Source organism: Vigna unguiculata, unplaced genomic scaffold, assembly GCF_037176805.1.
Source record: "Vigna unguiculata cultivar grain cowpea cultivar isolate G323 ecotype 2 unplaced genomic scaffold, ASM3717680v1 ptg000241l, whole genome shotgun sequence".
In the NCBI taxonomy this organism is placed as follows: Eukaryota; Viridiplantae; Streptophyta; class Magnoliopsida; order Fabales; family Fabaceae; genus Vigna; species Vigna unguiculata.
This window is the reverse complement of record NW_028196878.1, coordinates 13,143-32,500: the sequence shown is the minus strand read 5'-3', so window position 1 is coordinate 32,500 and position 19,358 is coordinate 13,143. Positions and strand designations below refer to the sequence as shown.

At 45.3% G+C, this 19,358-nt stretch overlaps 1 protein-coding gene across 1 annotated transcript; it reads right to left on the bottom strand.

Moving 5' to 3' along the window:
* Positions 1–11,538: 11,538 nt before the first annotated feature.
* On the bottom strand, positions 11,539–11,757 carry LOC146874762 (uncharacterized). The gene has a single exon (XM_085669632.1). It carries the CDS (start codon positions 11,755–11,757, stop codon positions 11,539–11,541), a length of 219 nt encoding a protein of 72 aa, XP_085525758.1.
* Positions 11,758–19,358: the final 7,601 nt, after the last annotated feature.

Genomic DNA, 19,358 nt, shown 5'->3' with positions numbered 1-19,358 from the left:
GGTGGCATCTGTCTTTTAAGTTCAGTCATTTCCTAAGACGGCTCCTCTTATTCTACGAGAATCCAAGCAGATCCGGGAGCTGAAACATGAGTGTTTGTCTCTTTTTCAACTTCAACAGGAATGCATCAACAAAACAGCCCTTCCATATAGATCGTCGTGGCATGAACTTTGTCAAAAAATGAATTTCTAGCTAACTCCTCTTCCTATTGATCTTGATTAGTTCCAGCTTGTTGAGAGTTCTCTTTTCTTTCTAGACCGTCTCCTGAAAGACCTGCTTATCCCGCATGTGCTTTCCCCCCACTCATTCAATCACTTGCTTGTGATTGCAGCCATTCCCCGAAAAAGGGAGAGACGAGGGAATCGTCCGCTCCCGTTCATGTGACGAATCGAACATCGTTAGGTCCCGAATTCTGCGAACCACCGGACCTAGACCAAGATCTCCATTACGTCGTACGATATATCGATCCGAAGAACTTTCAGTTGTAAGTCATCCATTCTGCTCCTATCTAAAGTGATGCTAGGCTGCTTCACGCAGGTGCGCTTCGCTCGGCCACATGATGAACATGTTTTAAGCTAAATGTCGAGCGCTTAAGCGGAGCTTGTGGTCACTCGTTCCTCGCTTGTTCCAATCCTAGTAAAGTCAGATCCGATTCTACACTACATACGATATTTCCGGCCCTCACTAGCTCTTCGCTTGGTTGTACAAAGAGCATGCCCGAGGGGGCTACTACGCTCACCGCGCACTTGCATCACCACCTGAGCTTCGCTACCGCTTCGCCCAGCTCCTACGCCTACCACGAATCTTGAATCATCACGTGGCTGCTAAAGCAAGCTAAGCTTCACACGGCCCTGAGGAAGCCAAAAGACAGACCCTCTCACGGCCGAAGGCTCCGCAACACGTTGGAGAACTTTTAGATCCCGCCCTAAAACGCCCATTTTCCTAGAGTTCCGAAGTGATCCTCATTCTCACCGCAGCCTTCTTAAGCCGAAAGAAAGCCGGGCAAGAATCGCATTGGTAGTACGAAGGGGGAGCAGAATCGTATCTGGCAGTGGTTCTTCGGATCGATCACAGATTATCGGCCCCGTCGTTTGGCTTCCACTCCAGTTGACCTCTCTTGTTCTCCCCCCCCCCTTACACAACCGGGTGGAGGACTCATGTAAACTTATTCCTTGAGGTCCCCGTTCAGGAAGGCATTTTGAACATCTAATTGGAACAGAGGCCAATCTCGATTCGCAGCAATAGAGAGCAGGAGACGAACAGACTTCATCTTGGCTACCGGGGCAAAGGCTTCCTCTTAATCTATCCCATATGTTTGAGTAAAGCCTTGACTAGCCTGACCTTTTCCTCCTTTCTCCCACAAAGCTTCCCTTCACAACCAGTCCCATATCCAATTAGTAGAATTCGAGATGGGGAGAGTCAAAATGAGACAAATGCGCATTTCCTATCTGAATCGAGAGGTATCAGATCGAAGTCACATAAGTCATGTATTATAATGAAAGTTATTTCCGGGAGAACAAAGTGGATTTATGAGCAAATTATGGCATGAGAGGACCAATGAGACAGAACACTGTTGGATGCATTCCTTCGCTAGCAGGGCTTCGGCCCATCTCAATGGAAGAGTCTTCGGTCAGTAATCTCGTACTCTCGACCGGCTCGAACCACTACGTTATCCATGTTCCGGCTCATCCTATTCATGTCACCAGAACCTGTAATAAACCATCATTTCAAACCATCCTGTTACAGGGAATCTTTGGATATCAGTTCGAGGGGAGCCCCGGGGAATTTGATCAAACAAAGTCTGTGATCGGAGGAAGGAATAGAAAGACCCCTAGTAATCTTAAACAACAAGGACAAACACAAGGTACAGAGACAGAGAGAGAGGCGCGACAGCCGCAAGGCACTTTTGCTTTGCTTTGATTTGATTGTATCGGGAGATGGGCTTGCGTATTAGTTGGGTTTGCTTCTACCGAGGCAATGTTCCGGAAATGAGGTTTATCTAAAAGAGCAACCGGCTGAGCACGAGGTCCCACATTGTCTCCATCAGCGGCTAGGAAAAAGTCTTTGACTCTTCTTCTAGTTAACCACTGCTTTAGACTATTCCTACTATTCATAGTTCTCAATCTGATCTCGTCCAAGTCTTTTTTTTATAGTATTGTCTTATTAAGTATATAAAGAAAGAAGAAAGTCAAGCTTTCGGGAAAGGATGTGAATTATTTGAATACTTCTTCCTCTTTCCCTTCTTCTCAAGCTCTTACTCTTACTGGCGCAGAGAAAGTATTACGGCCAGACGACTTAAACACAGCGCTCTTATCTCCGACCTCCTAGGACCCAAGCAAAGGATTGACTTCGCTAACCTCAGCTTAACCGAAGTCAATATTCTAACAGAACTAGAAAGGGCATACCTTGAATACAGATCAAGATTCACTCATGCACTCTGGAACTTACTTAGGAAAGCTAGCCTTAGCCCAAAAATAAAGGAAGGCAGCCGAAAGCCCTACAAAGAATATCGCTGATGAACAGGCCCATCGGGTGGGGTTGTCAGTTGAGAAGGAAGTCTTTATTGAATTGATCATAGAAAAAAAAGGATAGAAATGGAATCGGTTGTTTAAGTCGGAAGATCAGATGTTTTGAGCGGAGAATCGGGTTCTGCTAAGCAGAAAAGCCTTCTTTCTCTAATTAATGGGTCGATTCGAAATTGGAATGGAGTTTGAGGCTAGTGGAGCAAGCATGAATAAGAAAAGGAAAAAGCCAAAATGAGTGGAAAGAAATTCAAAGCTAAGCCACCACCACCGAATAGAACCGACGAGGAATATCCTGTCCTTCCCTACCTACTGTATTCAAGCGAACAAGTGTGTTAAGCGAATCACTTTCCGCCGGTGGTACGCACTACATGAAATCAATGCCCAGACCACTATGTGCGTAATCTATATATCTATCCTTATTGATTTCTTTCGCCTATGGAGTGTTAGGGTATTGCGAAGCTTCTCACTGGAATAGACTCGAGATTAAGCACAAGAGACGCTTGGGCCTATTACAGACAGGCTCGCAAGCTTAACACGATGAGAAGGTTCCCCACTTAACCCTAGTTTTCGGGTAGAGTAGTGGTCGCCATGCGCCCATCGGTTATAGCCGCTCGCTAGTTGGGGGCAGGAGACAGCCTTTCAGAGAAGAGAAAGAAGGTCTACTGGCCCGGTACGGTGTGGTTTTGTTGGATTTATCCGTCCGCGTACTTTCACTGGCCTTTTGAATCGATCCTGAAAGACTCCCCAAAAAATAGAAGGTTATCCGCTTCTCCGCTGTTTAAGCTCGAAATCTGAACTTTCACAACCACCAACAGGAAGACAAGTCAGTATGGGATCAAAAAAAGTCTTTTTCTAGTCAAGTTCCAGCTCTAGATAGGGAAGGACGACGAAAAGCACGAGTTTACTTTGAGGTAAAAAAAGCCGACGGTGCCTAATCTCCTCGGATATCATCGGCCATCGTTCTCATCGATGCGATGACCAGACATGTCACACCATCCCTCGCTGCCCTAACTCACCAATCCCTAGCATCTACCAAAGTGGTATCCTCTCACGGAGGCTAGTAAGTAGGCTTTTCTCATATTTGTCACTCTCCACCCAGTCCTCCGATGGAAGGGGTACTATCCAATTGTAAGTAGCTTGATTACTGTCTGGCCTTTATCCCTTGCTCATAAAAAACGGATATGGGAAAGGTTGGTGAAAGTGTAAACTAGTGACCTCGAAAGATAGGTGGGCCATATCCAGTCCAGAATGCATTAGACTAACTGCATTGGTACCGAAACATCTGATCAGGCCGTCTGGGGTATATGATATGACAGGTCGTTGTACTAATGATCGGTAGGTGGGACTGATACCTAACTCGGGTATCTATCCCTGTGGAGGGCCCCCATTCAATGATCAGATATGTCCATGGGATTAGGTATGAAATGGGCCATACCAACTTGTTGCTTGAACAAGTCCTAGTGGTGGGGCTCCTCATATGGTTAGCCTCCCTGACCCGTAGCGTAGATTGTGGAATGGGATTGGGAATCTATTTGAGTATGAACCGAATTTCGGAGGGGGTTCCAATTCATATCCGAGCGTTGGTGCACTTCCCATCTGTTCCCGGGCTTTGACGTAAGGCCTGTAGACCGAGCCTCATATCCCTGACTTCAGAGTCCTACGGTCTTCTTCTCCCTAATTCTCTGTGAGAACGAATCTTAACCCTTGCTTGGTCTTTTTCTTCCTCCTGACTCTCACTTGGAAGCAAGAGATGAAGACGTAAGCCTTCCTTATGATCGATCACCCTTTCCCGCTGGTCCAGTCCGTTTTTCTTTCTTCACTTCCTTCCGCTTAGCCGATAGTGGGAACTCTAAGAATTTGTTGAGTAGGCATCCATGAAAGGTCTTCACTAGGGCTGCCTCTTTTCAGCTCTTTCTTAGGCTCTCTCGAGTGGGTTTGCACTCTGTTATGCTCTGAGTTTATCTTATCTTGGCTTCTTTCTATGGATTCATCCTTGTTCTACGCTCATGCTCTTTCCATGAGGAAGACTTGCCCTTGATGATGGAACAACGGCTACCTCGGTCTCCTATAGCTAAACCATCCTAAAGAGCCAGCCAAAGGACCCGCATGCTCGGATCTTGTATCAGGATTAGCTTCTTTCTATAGGAATATATATCTAATAGGGAGAAGCTCTTGCGGAGATATTGCCAGAAAGGCGGGTGGTGGGAAGGATAGACTATATATATAGTAGATCCGACTTCCTCGACTGAAAGGTGAGCTACGGGGTCCAGGTTAGTTGATCTATTAAGAAGGTGAAAGAGCTTCCCTGGGCTTACAGCTCGTGAAGTGAGTCCGCTTTCTCCTTTATAACCCTTAATGCCTTCTAACGCATTCTACAAATCTTCGACTACCCTACAGTTAACAACAAGGAGAAAGGCAAAGGCTTTGATTCCTGAACCTCCCATTGTGCCATCCTGCTCTCCAAACTACAAAGAGAAGACACTTTCATAGACATCAAGAACAGCAGAGAATATCCGCCTTAATCTTTATATAGGTTGCCCCTCTTCTTCTCTCCTAGCTATCAGAATAGGAATCGCTATTCGTGGAAGAAGGACTCTCTCTTATGGCTTTGCCTGCCGCCTTTCACCCGCTTCTCTAAGGAAAAAGTCTAATGTCATGTTGATGCCATCAGAATCTAAAGGATTGATCGAAAGGCAGTGATTTCGACCTGGAGTGAAGCTTTGGCTTTCGGCGGCTATTAGATACGGATTGACGAGTTGACCTAAACGAGTCAGAACAATTGTTGGAACGAGATTGATCACTGAAGAAATGCTAGCTCCTTCTTCAACTCCTGGCCTGGCAAACTCCGATCAATCACTTCCTTGTCCTCTTCCTACTATGGATGCCCCCTGCTCTTAGAATTCAATTGATCAAACCGTTTGATGACATAGAGACAGAGATTCCTAATATATTATTTATTGCAGCCTATAACAGCTGATTCTCCACTCTTATTGCAAAGACATTCCAACTACCCTATACTATGAGGCGAGGCTCCCCTCAAAGGCTGGAAAAAGAAAAGAAGTTAACTGTCCCGAAGAGGCAGACATATAGCTAACAGCTCCTTGCTTTGACGGGGATATCTAAACAATTTCATTGCCTTTCCTTGTTGCCCATGCGGAATCAGGCTCGCTGAGGAATAAGAAGTCTCGGTATGTCGAAAAGCGGATGCTCGTCCAATCAGTCCAAGCATAGACAGATCCTAGTGCTAGTGTCAGATCCTCCTTTTGATGGTGAATGTCGGAAATGCTGTTGAAAGATGAATCCTCTGCGCACATCCAATTCTTCCTTCTAAGAGGGCATTCTTCGATGCATCCACTTTGCTGTCTTATGCTTATGTTGGCATATTCTAATAAGGATTGCCTTATTCCGGATTCAATAGCAACTGGAAGCCTTTCCTTCTTGCTAAGAGCTTCTTTGCCTACTTCTATTCCTTTTTCATTTCCCATCCTTTCATTTGAATGAAGGAGAGTTTGTCCTAGCCAGTTTCCTCAACTCAAGGTCAGAAAAAAGCGGAAGAAGCGCTGTGCTAGTGAATCGAGAAGTCTTTCACAGTCTTATTTATTGAAGTGAACTTTCAGCAATAGCCGAGTTCATCGAAGGAGCAGAAGAGGGTAGAGGAGGAATCTGTCGCTACTGTAGTTGCTCTTTTGTCTCTATCTGTCGGTCCATTCCGTATTCCCGTTCTCTTAGAAAGAATGGCTCTCTTCCCTTGGCCTCGTTGTCTCTATCGATCTCACAAATCTTTTCTTTCAATCAGGACTAGGAAAGAAACTCAGAGGGTTTATCCCATGGATAGGTTAGTTTAAGGGACCTATTCACAAAAAAAACCTAATCCTTGCCTTTTGAACTCTTAATCAAAGTACAGAGGTGAAATGACTAAGATCTTGGTAAACCAGAAGAAAGAATCCAGTTGTTGAACTGGAGAGGCAGAAAAAATAGGGAAGCTTTCAGATTTTCCTTTCCAGAGAGGGCCAAAGCTAAGATCAATGGCTTGAGACAAGATTCCTAAAGGGAAAGCGGCTTATGCACTCGACTCGAATCGAAGAGAACTTTCTGAGTTTTAAAAAGAACTTTAAAAAATTCGAATCTTCTATATTATTTGCTAGCTTACCGGAGTGGGATATCCGTTACTTGTCTCAGGTGCAGATGAATAATTTTTCTCGAGTTAGGGGTTTGGATTCAATTCCTTCTTCTTTCCCGCCCGGCAAAGGTTGCAGCAGTCGGAAATGAGTTTGAATTAGATGGTGAGGATGCGGAAGAAACTAACCAGAAGAGTATAGGTTTCACGTAATATGCTACAAATCAAAGGATTTCCTAGCCCAAATCAAGCTAATCCCGGAAGTGACTTCAAGGTCTAGAAACAGATCTCTAACTGAACTCCTTCACCCGCTCTTATTTCATTTCTTTTTTCTTTTTCGTCTTTCCCGGTTGGAAACATCACCTATCCATTCCATGACATTGAGAAGCAAGAGGTCGTACCCGTCCAGTCATAAAGAATCTGCAGTTCCAACAGCGGCACTAAGGTAGAAAGTTATAGGTTCACTTTAATTACAAAAAAAGATGGGATTTTCGGCATCAAGACTAGTTCTTTCAGTTGGTAAGGACTAACCGGTTCTGGGTACGGAAACAAGCCTCCTCGACTCAAGCGGGAAAGCCCGCGTATTCTTATTCTAATGTCCATTGGAGCTTATCTTTTCTTCCCGCTATCTGGCTGTTCTGTTTATACGTCTGTTCCTCAGTCTTACTTTCTCATGCCCGGGTATCTTTCTTTTATCCTTTCGACTTCTGTTACAGTAGAGTTGTAATGGCAATTACAAGGTTATGCAGGTCTCCTTCTCATTGAGTAGCCTATACTCTGGAATTTCAGTAGCGAAATCGGCCTTAGCATAGAACGTTTACCGCTTGCCTTACTAATAATCGGGAATCTAAACAGGCAACTATGAGACTAATTTCCCATTGTCCCGAGCAAGTTACTGCGTACCTGAAGTGAGTGTGCCCATCTTGGTCTCCTTTCTTTTTTTCTTTATTCATTCTTGGCTCGTAGGTCACAAGGATAAGGTCAAGCAACTTCTTCCATTTCTTAGAATTGGGCACGGTATCTAAAATAGACCATTGAGCGGATCCCCCGATTCTGGTTTTAGCAGGATCTTTTCTTGACACCGAAAGTACATCTTTGGGAAGACCATCAGTCAGGAATGTTGGGCATCTCGGCAAATCCACATAACATATTAGGCAATGCTCCTTTCCTGAAAGCGATCGGACGGGTAGTTTAAGAAGAGCGAGAGGAAGGCCAGTACTCAAACATAAAGCTTTTACGCAGATCGGTAAACAAGAAGGCTTTGATGCGGGGATTCCCTTGTTAGAGTCAAGCAGGAGAGGAATACGGTTCATATGGTTATTCCGCATCCCATACCGGTAATTCCTTATCCTAAAGGGATTTATGTACTTCCTTTTGGATGATTCATTTCATTAGTGGGAATAGTCCTTGTCTCTAACTCACTAGAGGCTAGGGTAATAAAGAGAAGAGGCCTTTTTTTGTTGCGTTGTGGTGATTTTCTTTATCCTTCTGTTTGGAGTAGTTTAGACTGGTCTAGAACTATGTCGGAGGTTAGCCAAGTTTCACACAGTAGTCAGAGTCAGGGGTCTTGGAGCCTTGAATGAGATTCCTTCGCTTCAGATAACTACTAGCTCGATGGAAGCAATTCTCTTGCGGTCTGCACTCTTGTCAATAAAAAAGTATGGGGATGGTGGACTACTTGACTGGGAAAGGCAAGGAGCCAAATATAGTCAAAATATCCCTATACCTATACCTATATCCAATTGTACGGCTTGGCAACTTCTTCATGGCATAGACTGCAAAAATGGAGAGCTTCAAGCCAATATTTAGCAGGTATACCTGCTTGACTTTTAAAATAATAAGGCCGGGGCCCGACTGACCTCTATCAAATGTCGATGCTTACACTCAGCAGTGCGTAAAATAGCCTTCGTGTTGATCCCAAACCCTTTCAATCACCGAGGTAGAAGAAGGGTGCTCTCCTTATGCAATCTCCCAAGTCGAAAAGTATAAGACTCCCGTGCTGGGTTCCTGCTTGATCTAATTTTCTTGTATTTGAGAGACCCGTAGACATAGCACGCAAGGGATCCTCTTATAGGGGAAATTGAAATCCTTATCGACCCTCAAATAAAAGCTTTCATCGATCTTAGGAGCTTAACCCATCGTCTGGCATCCCAATGATGGGGTTATTCTATCTGTGGGAGCAACTAAGTAAAAAATCATTGAATTGAACCGGGACTCCCTTTGTTATAAAGATATCGTACTCACCCCTTTTTAGTTTAGATAAAGTGAAGCGCGCAAAGAGAACAAAGAAGATGGTGAGAGCGACGTGGGGCGCTCCTCTTTACCCAACATTTGAGAATTCGCAGTATGGTTGAACCCGGGACCTGATCCACAGGCCTTGGAACGACTCTCTCCCTTTTGAGCGCCGGCAGAAGTAGGTAATTAGGTCACCTAAGAACTGAAGTAGGGACTTCAGCAACTTCCTTTGGGGTAACTAATGCCACTCTTGGGTGAGAGACTCCGTAGTAGAGTAGCCCTCTCTCTTCACATAATGACTTTACCCATCTCTTAGTTGCAAGGTGGTGGCATTATCATCAATTAAGCGGTGCTCCAAGGCTGAAGGAGCAAGCAAGGGCTTAAGGATTAAGGCTGCACCGCCCGCTCACTTACCTGCTGAAGAAGAACTAGCAAGACCGTAGGGTGATATCCTTCCTTTGATGCTTGGCTCTGGACAGGGAAGAACCCGGATAAGACTTCAAAGTGAAAGGGCAGTAAGCGATGGTTATTGGTTTTGAGGGTGTGATCGATCTTCCCTTAGTCTGATTCATGGTATTCCGGCATTCCTTCGTTGGATTGAAAGGAAGGTACAAAGAAGGGTTTGTCCATAAGAGGTACGGAAGGAGGAAGAGAGGGGATTTCCTTGTCTTCTATGTATGGCTGGCTCTCCTACCTGGGATCCCAACTATCATCCATATCCGTTTACCCTACCTGCTATCGACAGTCCTTCCACCTCTTACTCACTCTCCGGAGGGAGATGGATGGATCGTGCTAGTGCTATCAAGCCGAAAAATGACTGCTTTCGAGCGGTATTCACGGAAATGAAAAAGATGGAATGGTTGTAAACAGATTCGCTAGTTGGGTCAATTGGCACTCTTTCACTAGTGATTGTAAGCTAGGTGCCCTTAAATGACAGGAGGGGAAGAAGCTCTAACGGAAGCATCCAATCAACCGGGAATCCCACCTTTCAGATTCTACATCTGCTACTGCTGGAGTGGAGAATGAATCTACTACCTGTGCCAGCAAACAAATACTAAAAATAAGAAAAGGCTAGGTGTCCATGCCACCAACCAACTCCTGAAAGAAAAACAAGAGCTTCCCCGGCAAACCACTAGAAGTTACCCATCGAGTCGAGCAATGATCCAATTGGAGAAGCAAGCTGCTCTTTGTCACCCCATTTCCCTCGGGACCAAGAACAAGCTCAAAAGAAGAAGGACTTATCGCAATCTCAGGTACAATGGCTAGTTGGAAAGCCTTTCAATTCAAGCCAATCTCTTGATTCACATTCATGTGAAACCGTTGCAACCGATCCTGCATACCAATCATCCGCCGCTTACAGTAATGGCACTAAGCCAAGGTTTCTATGGATTCAGTCCTGTGGAAAAAAACATATATTAGGGCAATTCAGTTAGTAGTGTCACCGGTCAATCCTTGGGACACTAGCGAGTCCGTCCTTCAAAGCCCTAAAAATGGGGTCCATGAAGCCTTAGATACTCCAAGCCTCCATCTTGATTGTCCTTGAACCTAGACCATGGAAGTATGGTTATAGTCCCATTCCATTAGTGGGATCCATAGCCTACGGGTCTTTCCCAAGCCAGTAAAAGAAGAAGGTTTTCGAGGACTACCCTAAGCCTACAAGTAGGCAGGACTTTCAGTTACAATGTCTAGGTTGGGCAAGCTTGGATGCCCCTACTCCCAACAAGTTGCTGGTCGGGATCGTGAAACTATCGCTGTTTGGTAATAAGGATAATCGTTCTTATCTTATTAGGTCAGGGGCGGCCCGGGGGTTACCCGCGATTGGTAATGGCATAACCAGAAGAGGAGTAGGGGAGACAAGGTTACGCGCTGGGTAGCGCAGCGCATCTGTTTCGGGTACAGGGGCGACGAGGGGTGCTAACCCGGCCACCCAACCCAGCAGGTCAGGGGCGGGCCGGCCATAGGTTCGAATCCTGCCACCTTTCTTGTGGATCATCCTGTCCTGTGGTTACCGGATGATGGGACAAAGCAGAAATTTTGAAATGAGCACAGCACGAAATGTCAATAATTTATGAATTCTTTCATTTATCGTTATTTCCGGGTCTTTTCGTTGCATTCACTTACAACAAGAAACAACCACCAGCGTTTGGTGCAGCACCTGCATTTTGGTGCATTCTTCTTTCTTTCCTTGGTCTTTCGTTCCGTCATATTCCTAATAACTTATCCAATTACAACGTATTAACCGCTAATGCACCTTTCTTTTATCAAATCTCAGGGACATGGTCTAATCATGAGGGTAGTATTTTATCATGGTGTCGGATCCCACGTTTTTATGGATTCCTTCTTTGTTACCGGGGTCGACCCCAAAGCCATAATGTCTCAAAACGAGGAGGCCATAGAGAAGTTTTGTATTACTTTGTCTCGAACTTCGTGAAGAACTCCATTCTATCTCTCCCTCGTTACGAACAAAAAAGTGGGGCTGCGCCCCAGTTGTACACTCCCTTCGTTCTACGAACCCTTGTTGATTCTGAACTTCGTTCGCGAAGGAACCGGACGTTTGACGGGCCAGCCCTTTTTTATGCGCCGCTTTACCCTGAAAGGAAAATTAGCTTAGCTCCTCTGGGTGCTAGGCGCTCCCGTGGTTCGCGAGAAGGAAAAAGAAGGACTCATCCTTTGTTGCATCTGGCACGAGATGATAAAGAGAGAGCTTCGTCTATCGATGAACAGCGGATTGACGGAGCTCTTGGCATTGCTTTGTTTTTCTCTCCTTTCCTATCAGCGAGTTCCGATCCTTTTGTTCGAAATTTCTTCGTTCGTACCGAACCGCTTGCAGAATCAAATCCTGTTCCACAAGATCCTATATCAGCTATACATCCTCCTTGCATTTATGCCGGAGACGTCGCCAGTGCTATGGGATTTGGATTATGTAGATCAAAAATGATGAATGGGATTGTGGCACTCCACTCGCCGCCAATGCGGAAGGATGCCGCCGAAAAGAAGGGAACGCTGCTTCGCTCTGCTGGATGCGTCGGATCCCGTATAACAAGCGAGCTTTTTACCAAAAAATTCAAACATGTGGTCGCAAAATGCTATCCAGCTCTCTTGTTGCGTAGCAATAGAAGCCTGCTCATGCTGCTTTGGCGGCGCTTTTTCGCCTTCTCTTCGCTCTGGACAGGAGCGCTAGTGGACACGGGGGGGGAGCAGGCGAAGCGTGTCGTTCGTAATGAACAGAAAGATACCACTACTTCGCCTCTTTGTTGGAGCGCCGGCGCGAACACAGTGGTATCTGACCAGGACCAGGAACAGATTCGAATTTGGATCTTGACATGTCGGTGGTTTTTAACCGTGGGCATCATGCCAGGAAGTTGGTGGGCTCATCATGAATTAGGTCGGGGTGGCTGGTGGTTTCGGGATCCCGTAGAAAATGCTTCTTTTATGCCTTGGGTATTAGCCACAGCTCGTATTCATTCCGTAATTATACCCCTTCTTCATTCTTGGATCTCGTTTCTGAATATTGTGACTCTTCCATGCTGTGTCTCAGGAACCTTTTCAATACGGTCCGGATTGCTAGCTTCCGTTCATAGTTTTGCTACAGATGATACACGAGGAATCTTTTTATGGCGGTTCTTCCTTCTAATGACCGGCATATCTATGATTCTTTTCTCCCGGATGAAGCAGCAGGCATCGGTCCGTAGAACTTATAAAAAAGAGATGGTTGTGGCGCGAAGTACTCTTGTGCACCTCCGTCACTCGGCTCGCGCGCAACCCCGCCCCGTTATGTTATGGAAGAATTGAACTTATTACCGGGCTGGTTATTCAGAGCCAGCAATTGGCTGCCGGATTTCGTCCCGCAACTATCAGAAGATCGCTTCGGGGGTCACTGTGGCGTGGCTGAATGTAGAGCAGTCCGCCCCTACTGCGTTTGATCAGTCAATTCTGGATAAGTTCGGAAGATGGTCAAGGTAGCTTGCTTCCAAGCCACTGCACTAGATGCGCATGTAGTCGGCTCAGAATGCCTCTGTTCTATACTAAAAGACTACTTTGGATGAATGGGTCGTTCTCTTACTTGACCATGGCATCGCCAACATGAGTCTGTCTTCGGTGGTTGATAAGCTGCTAGTTGGTTTTTAGTTTAGGGCTTGTTATTTCCTTTCACTTTTCCCAACGAGGTGGAGGGCCATCGCAGAAAGTCACCTATCCCCGTAGTTCCGAAGACAGGAATTGGGTAGTAGGGGGCGGCACCCTTGGACCCCACCCCAAAAAAGGCTTTGACCTGCTGGCTATTGGAAAGTCTCCGTTTACCGCGAAGTGAATAAAGTTGGGGGGCAGAAAGGGATGCCAGGGACAGAGTAACCTCAGGGTTCATTTCATGCCCACGGAAGGAAAGCAAGAAAAGGTTCCGAAGTGAAGCCCTTTGACCCAGTGCTATCTATGTTAGGGGACTGGTGGAATGAAACCATATCGAATAGGGAACTCGTTCCAGTACCGCTACCGCTTCGACTGCGAGAAGGAAGCCTGATGAAGAAGATGAATGACTCGACTCGCGTCTGGGAAAACCTGATCTGGTAGGGAAGACAGACCTTAGATGGCTCAGCTTCGACCCATTTGGTGAAGTAATCGGTAGCTACCAAAAGAAAGGCATTCTCTTGGTAGAAGAAGGAGATTACAGGCTCGGGATCTTCTAGATTAGGGATCCAAGTACCAAGCGGGCAAGAACGCACGGATCTGTAGTACGCCATTCTAGCCTCAGGAGTCGGCGGAGAAGAGTTCCAACTAGGCAAGTCGTTCCTAGCAAAAAAAAAGTAGGTAGCCCCACGAAACCTCTTATTCCGGTCCTTAGGCTAACTACGACTACTCCGGAATTGCGGCGTTTCCGCTGTTGGAAGAAAAAAAGGGATAATCGCCTGTTGTCTCTTTCCTGACCTACTCAATCGAAAGATGCCCACAATCGGATGCTAGTCTCTAAGTCCCTGCTTTGACTGTGCCTTATCTTAGGGCACGTTACCTTAGTTTAAATCCATAGTTTACCGCTTTACCTTGCAAAGACAAAGACCATATTTGTCCCACCCGGGGATCTGACCCCCTTGATCCTCCTCTAGGATTCGCGCTTTAATAAGCTCACTCGTTGACCCGGTAGCTCCGTTCACAGCTACGTTCCTAGCTCCAGTTTGACTTTAGCTACGAACTCATAACTACTAGCTCTCTTAAGACATAAACTCATTCATAACAATGTCAGCGCATCGGGATTTTGGTTTCTAATTGGTCCAGAATAGGCCCTCCATCCGCCTATTATCTTACTACCGTTTGTTTAACTCAACAACAGCAACTGTACTTGGCTGTAAGTACACAAAGGTGCGTAGCTTGTGAGAAATTAGCTGGCTTAGAGATGAGAAGACTTATTAGTAGTTCTCTTACATAACTCGGGCGTACCTGCTTGCTTACCCGCTCACTCGAACAAGAGCTCAAAGGCATTCAGGCATCGCAGCGACTAGTCTTTTGCGCTAGGAGTTCTCTTAGAATTGAGTTTCGCTTTCATTTAGGAGTGAAAAAAAAGGAACATCTTTATGAGATGAACGTAATCTATATCTCTTCTTTGGTTAGGAAAAATGAACTTGCTGTAGGGGCCTTAACATCGAATCACACATAGCGAGTGTTTCTTTCTAGTAGCTGCTTCACTTTAGTAGCCATTTTGTGTAGAACCACATAACTTGCTCGGAAGCTATTGCATGGATAGGCAGAGCTTACCGGTACAATAAAGCAGGCAATTGAATCCTTCGCAAAAGAACTCATTTAGCTTGAGCGAGTGAAATTTTCAGCATTCCCTAATCAAAAACAAAAGCAAAATACCAAATATAATGTAATTGCCCTAATTAATTTCATTTCGACTTTTACGAAAAAAATAAGTTTGTCTAAATCTAAAATCTTTGACTGGGACTGGTCCTCCATCATTCCCCTCCCCCCCCCAGCGCTAGGTCCTAAGAGGCCTCTTCCCTTTCTTCTTGTATGAGAAGAGAGGGAGACTACACCTTCTTCTGTCGGAATACGAAGAAGAAAAAAGTGACAGATTTGTCCATCAGTAATGGGGATCACATTGGTGGGAATATAGGAAGCTGAAGGACTCCAATTTCAAATAGTTGTTTTTTATATATATAGTAGAAATCTTTTTTTAAAAGTAGATAGAGGATGTGTGGGCATCCGCGCGACACAATTCCTCAAGCATCTGAGACAGTTTATGGGAAGGATACTCAGTTTGCCTATTCGTAAGGATTGACTCCCCAATAATGAATTGCATTTTTTTCTCGCCAAAAGTCCGCGGCGGAATCCAATTGCGCCATTCGATCGACAATCTGCCCTTTCTTTTAGTTGAGCGATCGCTCGCGCTTCCTCCATAAGCAGCTTGTCCGCATTTGCTTGAGGGAATGGGCGTAATCGATACAGAATCCTATCCTCCGCTTCCGAGAGAGCTTGATCCACTACCTCCTTCGGGTGGTCCGATGTGGAGGAGGCAGGCTCCGGCTCAGCCGCTGGAGGACGATTTAAGTCAATGTCCCACCGAGGGCAAGGTTTTTATGAGCTTGATTCCCCGGAAGTCCCCGATACACCCACAATTAGAAAGGGGAAAACAAGATCTCCAAAAAGAATGAATACCCAAGCGATTAAGTAGATAGATGCGCAGTAAATAAAAAAAGAAGGAGATGCAAAATAGAAGGGAGAGAAACACAAGAAAGACACCGTATTTCTAAACCATCATAACAAAAACGGTTCAAACATACATAAAAGAGGTTTTCCTACAAGGACCAGATTCTGACCTGTTATCATACTCGCGGTTCTTCCGTCAGATCCGATAGTCCTTGCTAAAGCTACTGCGATCAGACAAGGAAGACAGCGAAGGGAAGAATGGAAATGGATCATTGTGCTATCTGGTTGACCCTTTATCCCACTTATTCCTTTCCGCTACCCTTTCTTTAGAGCAAGAAGCGGAACTATAGAGATGATATTAAAGTTTTGTCTTACGAATCGGAAGATGTCCAACAGCCACGAAGGAAGGTTGCTCCCAATCTTCAAGTTCTTTTTTATTTTTAAAGCGAAACTACGACATTCACCGAGGTTGGCACAGGGAGCCGCTCCGAGTGTGAGAATCCGATGCCGGGGGTGATGGGAGGGGGGTAAGAGAAGCGAGATTTTTGTATGCACGAGGAAAGAGGAGATTGTTAATAGAAAGCTAATAAGCTCTTTTTGTTTTTGGGCTTCCCCTTTTTCAATAACCTCCTACCTTATGGAAAGCCCACTGCTTAAGACCCTCAATCGAAAGGTCAAGGATTGTTCGTGCTGTTCCGTATATAGATAAGACCATCTCCGGTTCTTGGAAACCCACCGCTCTGCTTCTAGCTATTCGGATAGACCACACCTCAGAAAGAAAGTCCGCTATTCTATTCCATATCATGGCAGCAATCCCGGGAATGGGCATCCATTATCAGATGTCTAGGCACAAGAAGAGAGATATGCCAGAAAGACAGGATACAGGTACTCTACGGGAGAAGGGATTGGATTTTGCACGCTGAAACCCTAAGTCCCCCGTTCCCTTTCTTATGATAAAAGAGATTGTTGAGTCCAATTGTGGGTGGAGAAGGCGTCTATGCTTGAAACTGATCCTTAAGATTGGAATCGTTTAGCGTCTATCTATTCCGTGTATTCTTGTGAGGAGAAGCCCCCTTTCCCTGCTTTCTAGATCTTTATGACGAATAGGTTTGATGATTCCGTTGTCTATCTTTCCTAGGCCTGTTCCAGGTGTGTACCCGGATCTAAGCTCCGAAACCTGCTTTTCTTAAGCCCGACGCATTACTTGAATGGAAGGCACTTTCAATAGTAAGCTTATTCTATGTCCTCCTTCGCTTGACCTATTTGAATTGAACTAGAGCTTTCTTTCTTGATTGACAGACAGACCGGATTTAAAAATTCCTATTGAGACCCTTGACGACCTACCAGATGATCATCCTAGAGTTCCCTCTAAAAAAGTTTTGTCAAAAGACATAGACCGTGGCGTGGCATTAGTTCTAGCTCTCATTTCTTGCTTTTTATAGCTAACTGCCCAGACAAAGAAGGTCAGAGAAGGCTCAGGTATGATTAAGTCTCAATCGATTCTCACTACCGAATCGATTTATCCCAAGGCTAAAGAAAGCACTGAGCCTGCTCCGAAAATGCTGTGAGAAAGAGGATCTGTTGGTTTAGGAAAACTAGAACTTTTGGTTCATGAAGAAGCGGCCCCTCCGCATCAAGATAGTCAATCGATAGAGGTGTTGGGGTATTATTCCTAAAATAGGTGATAGGTGAAATGACTCTCATTGGTTGGAAGTACCAAAGACTCCCTAGCTCCCTGAAAACAAAAGTAAGAGCATCTTCTCCTTCAATTGCGCTAACAGCTCAAATAGCAACGATGGTAATGACGATAGCTTTACAGGAATTGCTTTCTTTAGGGATTCTATTTGAAAACAGTATAATGCCACATCTTACTCACTTCTTCTTCCTTTTCTTCTTCATGTGCAAAAGCCCTTCCACTATATGCAAGCACTTTTCTTGCTGTAGAAAGTCTAAAGTATCGCAAGTAAGGCAGCAAGAAGAATAGGAGGCTCGGCCATTAACAGTTGCGTTAGAATTGCCTCTCCATCCGCCGCTGAAGAAAGAATCTCACCCTTCCGCTGTCCCTACTATTCGACATTTCCCGGAGGAGTCAATCAGTGAGGGAGGGGAGATTCAAGACTGAACAGCCTTCCAACTCCATTCTCTATCCTCCAAATCAATCGCTAATGTATAACCTTTGAAAAGCTTTCATTGGAACTTCCCCTTTCCCGATCAATAGGCTGTTAGGGCTTTAGCCCAAGAACCCGATGCCCATTCAATAGAAGAAGTTGTTCTACCTTCGGAACCTGGTTATGAGATTCGTTGTTCGATCTTGAAGCAAGCATTTATCGTCCAGCCGGAGGAATAGTCGTTATTTCACCATTTGAATAACCTTGAAAAAAGCCTTCCTCAGCAGAGAACAGAGAGGTACTACCTACTTTCTTCCATTTTCCTTTTCTGACTGCTGTCTTAAACCTTTCTACTTTAACACAGGCACCTAATACATCAGGGACAGAAGTTTGACCGAATCTTGCAGCACCCCAACCACCTTTGTTTGGAGGAAAGCCAGATGGGACCAATCGAGGAAGCAGATCCAATTCCAACAACTGAACAAATTTTTGTTCAAGTTCCAAGGGCTGAGCACCAAGAAGAAATAGAGCATCAACCCGAGGAAATGAATCCTAACCGGGATGGGATAGAAGGACCTCTGATTGCAGAGCCGGAAGCCAACCATGGGGAATCCGTGACACCGAGCAATGATGCTCAAATCGCTCCGCTGCAACGACTCTCATTTCAGATGAGCATTCTTCTAAAGTTGGCGAAGGTGTCCGATCTACTAGCTCTACTCCAACCAATCCGGAGACTACAAGACCTTCACCTCAATCTCCACCGGTTCCCACTGAAAGCAAAGCATTACCTAAGGTAGATCATTTATCTCTCAAAACTCCTTCCAGTTTGCCATAAACCTTCTTGGCTAACTGTTGACATCATCTTCAATCTCAGACTATTGGGATTGGAGCAAGAGTGGAATGGAAGAAAGCTGTCCTTATCTTCTCCTCCAACCGGTACCTCCTCCCGACATGAAGGAATGCCCGATAATCGGGGGCTGGTATGTCCTTTCAGTTCTGGTCTGGGGAACGCCGATCAAAGAAAGCACTCCTATACTGCCTGGTGTTGATTCGGCAATTTGCGTCTAGTGGGGAGCTTTGTCATCTCAAAGAATAAGCGGATCTTCCCTTGCATGCGGATCTGAAAGTCGTGGATCTCCTGATGGCCGGTAGCTGCTTTCTGCTCTCCTTATTAGTGCCAACCAACTCCGCTAGGTATAGGTAGGGAGTCTTCTACAAGTCGCATTACTGGTCGATGACCTGATTTTGGAAGCAGTCGAGATGCCTGCCTTTCCTGGGGGAACCCTTCCTTGCATTCTATTATTGTATTCGCTTCAATCGCTCCTGAATCGGCGGATCAAAGATCGGAATACCAGCCTTTAACTGCTAGAGGTGGATTGGTTAAGAGGCCAAATGCTATTTGCTTGCTTCTCCTGTTCGCTCTAGTTCACCTGGTTTACAACGGTCTGTTTGCTAGGTTTTTTTTAGACAAGGGCTAAGGGCGAGTCATCCCTCTTAGCAGCTCTTTCCTAATCAATCAGCTTTTGTGCTCTCCCAAAACAGCGGAAAGACTTTTAAGAATTCCACCAACTACTGATCTCATGAAAGGGAAGACTTTTATTTAAACAATACTTTCTTTCTCTTGCACCACGCCGGAACGTATGGACACTGCCGAAAGTTAAGTAAGAAGGAATCGGGGTGGCTAGCTTTCCTGCTTATGTGCTTGTTATTAAGAAGATAGAAAAGAGATAGCTATCTCC